At 37.4% G+C, this 11,219-nt stretch overlaps 1 protein-coding gene across 1 annotated transcript in view; it reads left to right on the top strand.

Moving 5' to 3' along the window:
* Positions 1 to 11,219, top strand: part of LOC113061707 (ventricular zone-expressed PH domain-containing protein-like) — a 105,400-nt gene that overhangs the window by 38,301 nt on the left and 55,880 nt on the right. Inside the window, exons 5-6 of the mRNA XM_026231065.1 lie at positions 3,095 to 3,258; positions 6,898 to 7,107. Coding sequence (XP_026086850.1) covers positions 3,095 to 3,258; positions 6,898 to 7,107 — 374 coding nt within the window. The remainder of the gene's footprint in view (positions 1 to 3,094; positions 3,259 to 6,897; positions 7,108 to 11,219) is intronic.

Raw genomic sequence — 11,219 nt, 5'->3', positions numbered from 1 at the left:
TATAAAGTTGTCAGAAATAATAAATTAAAGTGAAGGACTGTTACCAGAAAAAAATATACTTAAGTCTACTTAAGTACAAGTAGACTTTGTCACTTCCCATGTAAACATTGCTTGCGACCCCTTTTCCCTCATCTAACTTGTACCTTAATCTTTCAGACCCCCTTACCCCTAACCCTTACTTTTGTTGTCATATTTCTGATGAAGTTGAAAGTTCGAAAATACCTAAAATTGCAGCTACCAAAAAGAGTGTTACATACGATAATCTCTTGTGCGACAGAATCTCTTGTCTTTACCTACAGTGCTTCTCATTTGCCATCATTTGTCATACATCCAGATAGGCAGCTCACCAGTGATGCCAGGTTATCCAGTGACAGAAGCACTTATAAGCAACTACTGTAAGTAGAGTGAACTTGTGACCACGAGTAATTAATCCAAACCTTAACATCCACTCCCTTTCTCCATTCCATATCCCAGTCTTGGAAAACCAGACACGCTTCCGGTTCTCAATTAGGATCTGCTGAATAGGACCCACTGTTTAAAAACCTAACCCTAAAATCCTGATTAGTTGATTGGACTGCTTATAAGCAACAGAAATCCTCTTCTTCATTCACATGTTCTCTTATTTAATCTTATTATTGAATAATGTGCTTTACTGTACATTTAAATATCGAATCTATTGTTTTGGGTTTGTACTGGGTAGTAATAATGTGACCACAAGCTTTGTTTGTGATAACAGATTATTAAGGACGACAAATCATAAAGAAAACATGTCTTGTCAGAAAGGCTCCAGATTCTGTTTTTTTGCCTCCTGTGGGGTGCTGGGGTTTGAGTCAGAAATTTGCTGTCATTTTCGGTGCTAATAAAAGGCGCCAATTTCACAGTCACGCACATTTCCTCAGAAAACAAAGACTCCACACCCAATTGCAAACAATTTTATTCCTTCTAAACTGGGGCTGATGCATGGCTTATATATTTCATTTGCAGGCCCAAGTGGTGCTTTATGGAAACAGAAAGGTCCCATGACGTACCCTTTGTGAGGTCGACATTAAAATGTCTGCAACACAAAAAATGCCTGATTAATTTTTCTGCTTATATGAGCCAGGTTTGCGACAACATCAGCATGCCAACAAATCTTCCCAGAATGTGAGTTTTACATTAGTCATCAGTCCACTAACAGTCAGAATTTCCAATCGCATTTTCTGTTCAGCATGAATTTTCATACCTCAGATGATGATCAACCACAGTAATGTGGTTCCCCACTGAGGGTGTCTACTTCTTGATGCCTGGTGCAAAAAGTATTGATGCATATCTGAAATGTGAACTCAGGGCAGGGTTACTGGACAGTACAAACTTACCCTAACAATGGAAGGTCAGCTTTAGGATGATACCTAGACCCAACAAGTGGGCTGAGCAGGAAGAGATATTAATATAAACACTTGTAGAATTATCATTCCCTTGAAATCAATTGGAATGCACTTTATTTGTCGTACTAAACTAAACTAAATGTGTTACTGCTGATTTGAAGGAAGATTTCTTGCTGGATGCAATGATACATTTACAACAGATGCTGTGCAGACAAGAACTATACAGTTAAAAACAAATGTGAAGTGGTATATTTAATGCATCCTTTTGAGAATTGATTGCTTTCCAAGGGGGATTCTTACTTTTGGTTACTTGGTTAATCTTTAATCAGCTATAAAAAAATGGGTGTTATGAATCGATAGTGATGGATTCAGTGATATGGAAATAAAACAAACCATAACTTAACAAAGTCTTCATGTCTTCATGTATTATATACTGTATATAAAAAACTATGATTGCACTTTATTTTACAGTATGTGTACTAACATGTACTTATAGTGTACTTACAGTGTATTTATCTAAGAAAGTTCTGGTAATACAAGGTAACTACATGGGGTAGGGGTTAGGTTTAGGGGCAGGTTCAGGGTTAGTACCTAGTTATTACATAGTTATTGTAAATACTATAATAAGTACATAGTATGTACATGAGGAACAGGACTGTAAAATAAAGTGCTCCCAAAACTATTAAAAAACTATAGTGATCTACATCTACATCAGACATTAATTATAATAACATATTGTCAGATCAGCTGTGTTTTTCTGTTTTGATTCAACCTCTTATGACTGAAGGAAAAGATCCCATTCATGTGTACAGTATGTTGAAAAACTCTAGGAAAACAGCTAAATCTTGCATAACTTATGGTTACTAGCTTTTAGTTGTGCTCGTTAGTGGATAATATTTCTCTTAAAAGCTATCTAGAGATACCTTCTGCCAAAACACCTGGCAAAGAAAAGATTGTCGATATTTCTTGTTAACGGTCTAGGGCCAGCAACGTTTCCCCAGCTGTCTCATTATGAGAGGTTATGTATAACACTAATCCTTCATTACCATCACCCGCTGTGTGTAGAAACAGGTGGGCAGGTCTTCTGCAATCCTGAATGTCCCCCTGAGCCATGCGAAACCTCTCATTTACATTATGTCTGCTAACCGAACACCCTGACTTAGATGGCTCGCCCGAGCAGAGATTAGATTTGTTGTTGATGTTGGATTTGAGTTTCCTACCATATTTTTTGTTGTGTTTTTTTTTTTTTTTGCAGTCAACAGGATGATCTGTAAAAATCGCTCGTTACATTAATTCAGGGTGTTAATAACAGCTGGGTCATGGAAATTGGTACATTAATTAATCAAAGTCTGTTTACCATAGTCTTCCAGTAAACCTTTCAAAGAGCCATTGCATAACATCTAAGGGGAAATTTTGAAATACAATCTTTTATTGATAAATTTAGGTGTACTGTAAATGATCGTTTTCCTCTGCATGCATATCTAGTTTGTTTTTCAAGTGGATTTTTGGACTGCAGTAGTGAAACTTGTCCCATTTTGATATAACTGCCTGGTGCTTGAAATTCTCTGCTGTGAATTTTTTTTTTGGTAGTGATGCCCTCCATTCGCCCCTCAACTACATGATCTAGCATCATGGTGTCTTTTCACTTCTTGTTCACACACTTATTTCATACAATGATCACTTTTGTACATAAGAAGTGTACAATATTGATTAATTATTGATTTTGATAGGTAATGCCATGCTGCTGAGAGTGCTGCCATCTGTGTATCCACGACAGCCAGAGCCCATCCATCAACACATCCGTGAACTGACGGCGATGATGTCCCAGTTGGACCAGTCCGGCAGACAGCACCTGCTCAGACTACTGCAGATGATCTCTGAGCATCACCCCTTGGTGAGTGTAGGAGAGACAAATGAGTGTGCAAAAGAATGAATGTGGTGTTTGAGGATGAAGTCTGGTCAAGGTGAGTTATTCTGGGGAACGTTAAAAGAATTCAAAGGTCACCAAGGGAGTGGAGGGGTGGATATATAAATGAATACGGAGTGAGTGATTCAACATTTATTTTAAAGCAGACAGCTGCAGTACAAGGTCAAACACGGTAAAACAGTTTGATGGTTGACACCTCTGGCGATAGTATAGTTGAGCTGCTGCCAAATAGATGGGGAAATATCAGAAAGCACATCCTAAAGTGCTGGCTCCCCCTGGCTCTGACTGAAGACAAATTTACTGGAAAAGAAAAGAGGAAACCACAGTCTTGGCAGAAACAGAAATCTGAAATGCTTTTTGAGGGGGGCTGAGGGGCAGCCAATTTTGCATTGGGTAATAAGCACATGCTTATCACTCAGCTCATCAGTGAAAACATTGGATGCTTGAATAGTAGTAAGATTAGGTAAGATTATGAGGCATTATTTTAGACATTATTCATCGACATTTACCGAAATAAGAAATTACAGTTCAATGAAAAATGGTACTATTTTCAGGGATTAATATTGTCATTCCGAGATCCCAAAGTCCGAAGCCATTTCCATCATAGACACTGAGAGCGTATCATAAAATAATATTTTTAATGTCATCTTTACGGTGATAATTCATCCGAAAATGAATATTCTGTCATTAATTACTAACCTTTATTTCATTCCAAACCTTTAAAACCTTCGTTCATTTTCGAACACAACTTAAGATATTTTTGATGAAATCTGAGAGCTTTCTGTCCTTGCATCGACAGCAACGCAACTACCACGTTCTAGGCCCAGAAAGATAGTAAGGACATTGTTAAAATAGTTCATGTGAGTCAGTGGTTCAACCTTAATTTCATGAAGCTATGAGAATAATGTTTGTGCACAAAGAAAACAAAAATAACAGCTTTATTCAACCATTTCTTCTCTTGCATGTTAGTCTTTGACACACGTTCACATGAGTACCACTGGAACTGACATTTTTATATTTGGGACATTTACATGCTTTTTTTACTGGCATGGGTTTGTGATGCACAATTAAAATTATGTAATAGGTGTGCTCAATTTACCTTCCATGATCATTCAGACACGATCAGGTGCAGTATTACTGAAACTCTGTCAAGTCTGCCACAAATCAAGCACTCCGTAAGTCAGATGTCAGACGTAAGTCAGATGTTTGTCAGAAAGTTATATGTTACAAATACATCTTTTGAATATACTGTACTGAACTCATTGCCCCGTTAGCACGGAGAACTTTATTTTCTCCCCGCAATAAGTTTTGTCAGTTGTTTTGTTTATGGTTCTACTTCAAGTTTCTTGGGCTGCATTGGGTTAGTCACTCAGTTAATTCTCTTGTGCTTCGTTGTCTTGCCCTGGCAACCAAAAACACACTTCTTTTGTGACTTTTCGCGACGCTCTCGCTCTGATCAGGCTGTGCTCAGCCTCTCAGTGCTCTGCTATACGGGAGCGCGCGCTCTTCCGGCAGAAGAGCGCGCACTTAGGACCCATATAAGGAAATTCCGCTCCATCTAACGTCACACAGAGCCATACTCGAAAAAAACTTTCCAAAACTTGTGACAAACCGGAAGAGGTTTTTTTGGAACAAAAATACTCCTTCAAACGTACAACTTAATTTTTGAAACTTTGTCCATGTTTAGCATGGGAATCTAACTCTTTAACAGTGTAAAAAACTCAGTATGCATGAAATAGCATTTCACCCCCCCCCCCCTTTAAATACAATGGCTGTATTATTTGTGTCCCCTTCAAAAAATTGCTCCGAAGAAAGCTTGTTTATTGTCCCCTCCCCAAATGTTAAAAAAAAATTTAGACCCATGAAACGCAGTATATTTTAATCCAACAGTACGGTATATACTTGGTCATATATTACCAGCTAAGATCTGCTGGCGAATAATATGACTCATACGACTTATTCGAACAACACTGAACCAGCACCCACCAGTATAGACAATCATAAAAATTCCTGAAAGATTTTCTTTTTAAATGAATGGATTAATAGATAAACAAATAAGACAGGTACATCAATAACTTTCCTTCTATAGTAAATCAGAAATCATTTGGGAGAGGAGATGCCCCAGGCTCTCTCTGTCCCAGTGTTGCTAGTTTATGGAGTGATTAGGAAGCAAACAGGATTAATAAAGACTAGTCAGTGGTTTTCACATCCTGACAGAGGCTGGGAATCCTGCTTCTCACAGGACGTCCTGTCTGATGCCCTCCCAGCTACACCAGATCCTCTCTCCGTCCTCTTAACCACTGCCAATTCAAAGGTGAAGACTTTTACGCAGAAAAATGAGAGAATTAAGCAAATCCTCACTAAAAGGGTGTAGTTGGATTCATTTCATGCTGGAGAAAAGAGCTCATGTAACCCATGTGGCTCATTTGCCTCTAGTCATCACTGCAGTTTGTCATGAATGTCAACCAACACACAATATTTTACTGAAGATCTGTATTTCTTCTATGAGTCACTGTTCATTTTAAAGGTCATCCCTGCTTTGCTATAACAGACGGATAAATCTAGATAAACTATCCATAGTAGGAGAATGATTATGAGTTTCCTTCTGCTCCACATTTTTTTCTTCCTGTTACTGTCTTCACCAGTTTTTCTCTGTGAACTTGTATAGGAACCAGGGACTCTGGTTAATGGGTGGGCGGCACTGAAATCCACCAACCAGAGTGCTGTGGTACTTTACAATGCACGATTACAACCATATGCGACCTTTGATGAAAGAAAAGCTCAGGGCCAAATGAGTCTGTTTGTAGTGTTTTTATTATTCTTATTACATCCCCACTGTAAAGAGTCCAGATAACATGTCCTTATGTGCTTCCAAGAAGAACAGAGAACTGTAGAAGTGCTCAGAAGTACCCTCAAAATATGTTTATATATACATTTAACAGACACTTTTATCCAAAGCAACTTTTTTTTTTTAACCAGCATGTGTGTTCCCTGGGAAATGAATCCCCAAACTTTTGCACTGCTAACCCAATGTGCTACCACTGAGCCACAGGAATAGTTTTTAAAATGTAACAATTTTTTTAAAAGTTATACGTTGCGTGAGTGGGTAATTTTAAACCTGGCTATGTATGGCGTACCATTAGGTGTCAAAAATACTTTTTGTGATATTATCTGTGAATTTAAATTAGTGTAAGGAAAATATATCTTACCTTTTCTCCATATCTCACACACTTATGGGACAGAATTTTGTTGGTAAACATGAATATGTGCACCTATTGAAAAACCAATGCAACATAAAAAAAAAAAAAAAAAAAATATATATATATATATATATATATATATATATATATGTGTGTGTGTGTGTGTGTGTGTAATTTTAAATCTCAAATAAGTTTTTAATTAATCAAAAAGTGGTAAATGCAATAAAACAGTAACTTTCAGAAGTTTTCACATTCACTCATTAATGAGAAGCTGCTCTTTGGATACAAAATATTACAAATATTAAGTTATGATTGTTTTCATAAAAAATAATGTCATTTCGGGTCAAAATGTGTTTGGAATGCATTATGAGGGTTCAACTTTAACCTTGTCTTTTTGTCTCCTCAGGTATTGTCGTCTTTGGTGCCATCGTTGATTGGTTACATCAGTGACAGTGATCTCAGTGACACTGCCTTGGGAGTGCTGGTGAACATGGCTCAGGCAAACCCCGCCTCTCTCGTTTCCTTCCTGTCCACCCTAAGAATTGTGGGTCAGAAGAACCCTTGGTTGTTGGGACACATCGCTAAGATCCATGGGGCAGTGGGTCTGACTAGTGAGGTGGGATTTTAAATCACAATACATGTTCATGCATCAAATCCAGCTAAACACTGAATGTGCTTGGTCATACTGTATGTCAGAGTGCTGATTTTGCCCCTAGATTAATCAGACTGCTTCAGTGTTTTAAATCAAAACAATGGTGACTTCCTGTATGTCAAAAATGATTATTTGTCACTTTGTTTTAAAGGGGCATTCAGTAGTTCTCCAATGTACGCATCACTGTTCTTCATGTTTTCAAGTGCAAATACCACAAGTGAGTTTTAGAAAGCACTCTGCACAATAATGAATTCCCTTCAAAAATATTTGATTCAGTGAAACATCACAGGTCACATAATTTTAGCATGTGTACACCAGCCAGATGATTCTTTACAAAAACAATGAATTTCTTAATGTGTAAAACGTTTAAAATTAGCAACAAACCCACATGGCGTGAGATGCTGAAAAAAAAAGTCTAGTGCATTTTACAAGGCCGGTACTAAAAAATAGTGCATTCAGAATGGAGCAAGACTGTCACACAACATGTAGAGGAAAGGCACACGAAGACAAAGGCCATCTACACTAGAGTTTAATCAAATCCAAGAAGATGATAATCCATGATGGAACACGCAGCGAAACAACCTCAACAATACCCATATATAGATACAATATCTATATTAGAACAATTAGGATTTGCATAAACTATAAACTTTGCTTTTTTCCGGTCTGTTTTAGTATACATTTTCACTAGACTTCCTCTTTTTGCAGCTTTTATCCTTCTCTCTTAAAATCTCTGTTTCTGTCACTGTCCTTATATTTTCTATTTATTCCAACAGTGAGTTTAAGTAAAAAAAAGGTTCCGTTTTTCTTTCACTTCTTACATTTCTAAACCTTTTCAGTTCCTTTTCTTATTTTCCCTTTTATTCCACAGTTGCCTTTCTTATGTTCTTTTGCATATATCACATATATACCTGTATCACTCAAGTGTTTTTTTACACTCATGAATTGTTACTGATTATTTAGTACTACAACCTAAACTATTACATAGGGATTTATAAACAAATCTCTAACTGTATTAAATCTAAACTCAGATGAAGTTGTTGATAGGTAGTTCATTTTCTGTTGTTATATATTTATTTTTTGCCATTTTTGACTTTATCAAGAGAAGCAGCAATAGAGAGGGGGACTGGATCGGGAAAAGTCCTTAAGCCAGGACTTGAACTTGGGACACCCGAAGCACACATTATATGTCAGCACACTGCCCACAAGGCTGTCGGCACCAATTACTTCATTTTTTTTTTTAGTTCCCCTGCACTAAATGATGCTTTTGTTCCACTTCCAGCTACTTCAGTATTTGTTAGCAGTAATTTAATCACTAATGGCTCTACTCTCTTTATGTTCTTGTTAATTAAGTAGCCTGAAAGTGTTGACACAGTTCTATGTGTGTCAGCATTACTAAGCTTTGCTCATCAACGAGGTGTTCCAAACCGGCTTGCTGTGCTGAGGGATGAGGAATAATTTTAACATGTCATCAAGAGCTCGACCATTCGTCCTTTTGATCTCTATCTGTTTGGTAAACCAATACCTGCAGCGTACTTGGCTTTTTTCAATGTTGCCTAATGTGTTTGCTTTGGAGATGGACCACAGTCTGACCAGTTGTGATGAGGGTCATGTGGAGATAAAATGACACAATCTGAAGGAAGTTTGAATTCAGTTACTTTTTGAGTGGACTTACTCAGAGCTCCCATGCCTTAGCAGCAAAATATTCAAGGAAATATGGCACCATCTTCAGCTTTTACTTCTTAATGACCATGATATATACAGCATATAAGATTTCTGGTTAGGTCTGTTGAAAAAAATGACCTTTTTTTTTTTTACTAAACTGGTTTCATGTGGTCACCATCCCTGCATTTATAAAGTTTTGTGTGACATTGTTGGCTCATTGAACAGTCACATGGATATGTGCCAAATTTCTGAATCCTGAAAACATTGATTCTTCCTTTTATATTTGTGGAGGGCCAATTAAAGTAGACAGCATAATATACCAAAAAGAAGTGTTAACATGGTTTTAGAAAGGCACCACTGAAACGTGAGCCACTCAACATTTCACACAAAAACAAACTCATGTTCAAATGCATGCACTCACACACATGCTCAACCACCATGGAAAATAGATCAGACTGTTGTTGGATGGGAAATCTCAGAAGATTGCTCAAGACAGGCCAAATTGCTCCCCTTTTTCTGCGTAGCACCACATGCTGCGAATCTGCGTTTCTCAAAGAGTTCCTGCACCTTCTGGAATAAATAAATAACTGTTGTATGTAGAGACAAAAAAAGGCTGGATTGAATAAAAGTCAAGAAAGTTAAAAAAACTACAACACAGAAGTTAATTATACCACTCTTTTATATACCACAGTCAACCACATACATTTACATTTATAGTGTTTTTCTTTGACTTTTGAAAGCAAACTTTCTAAATATATTCAGCTACTGTTTTGTCTTATTTCATGTCCAGTAGACAAAGGCCAGGTGTGTCACAGCCTGGAGGAAAAGGGGGACAAAGTGCATAAGGCCTAGAGACTGAGTAGAGACCACAACCATGTCCTTTTTGAGGGCCCGATGGAGAAAATGTATTTAATTTATTGTGCAAAATATTACGGAGCCCCGCACATGACATGCAAGAAAAAATAAATAAATTGTGCGCACAATTTACTAATTCGTTCCCTCAATGTACTAAAACTTTTGCGTTTTCGTTCGATTTTCTAATTTGTTTGCACGATTTAGCAAATCGTGGGAACGAATTAGCAAATCATGCGCACAATTTATAAATCGAGTGAACACAATAGTAAATCGAGGGAACGATATAGTAATCGTGTGCACGTTTTAGTACATTGAGGGAACGAATTAGTAAATTGTGCGCACAATTTATTTATTTTTTCTTGCATGTCATGTGCGGGGCTCTGTAATATTTTGCACAATAAATTAAATATATTTTCTCAATAGGGCCCTCAAAAAGGACATGGTTGTGGGCTCTACTCAGTCTCTGGGCCCTATGCACTTTGTCCCCCTTTTCCCCAAGGGAAAAGTTTTAGTACATTGAGGTAACGAATAAATAAATCGTGCACACGATTTAGCCTTATATTTTTTCCTGCGTGTCATGTGCGGGGCTCCGTAAAATATAATTTTTCTTTCATTTCATTTTCAGGGTGAAATGTGACATTGCTTGACAGTTTTTGTATGATTCACCCAAACCATAGTACCGTATTTTCCGGACTATAAGTCACACTTTTTTTCATAGTTTGACTGGTCCTGCGACTTATAGTCAAGTGCGACTTATTTATCAAAATTAATTTGACATGAACCGAGAGAAATGAACCAAGAGAAAACATTACCATCTACAGCCGCCAGAGGGCGCTCTATGCTGCTCATTGCTCCTGTTACTGAGCAGCATAGAGCGCCCTCTCGCGGCTGTAGACGGTAATGTTTTCTCTTGGTTCTTGGTTCTAAATGAATGCAATTTATAGTCCAGTGCGACTTATATATGTTTTTTTCCTCATCATGACGCATTTTTGGACTGATGCGACTTATACTCAGGTGCGACTTATAGTCTGAAAAATACGGTATATGATTATGGTGGTCAGTGTGGTATTGCCGTAGGATAAAGACAGTACTTCTTGAAAGGGTCGTTGTGTACTTTATTTTTGGTTTTGATTACTTTCTGTACTTTCCCAACAAACCTTGAAAAAATTATCACATCTTTTATAAGAGATTCATTTTATTTAGATTTATCCCTGGCCATTTTGGTGACGTGTGACATGTCTGTTAAATCTGCATAAACAACAGAAAACACATACAGATTGGTCCCACGACTGCTCAACAACTGCAAAATACATGACGTTTTTTGATGCAACACATCATTGTATATTCCTACATAAACTTTACATGACATGTTTAGCTGTGTACTTTCCTCCTGTCTGCTTGTTTATTTGCAGATGTTTGACATTTATGTAAATATTAAGAAAATAGAATCAAACATTTAATTTGACTCCCCATCATGCTGAGGAAAGAGTCCAAATTATGTTACTCCTCTATGTGAAAATGTTAAAGGGTTAGTTCCCCCGTAAATTACTCACCCT

Source organism: Carassius auratus, chromosome 43, assembly GCF_003368295.1.
Source record: "Carassius auratus strain Wakin chromosome 43, ASM336829v1, whole genome shotgun sequence".
NCBI classification, from domain to species: domain Eukaryota; kingdom Metazoa; phylum Chordata; class Actinopteri; order Cypriniformes; family Cyprinidae; genus Carassius; species Carassius auratus.
This window is presented reverse-complemented; position numbering and strand designations above follow the sequence as displayed.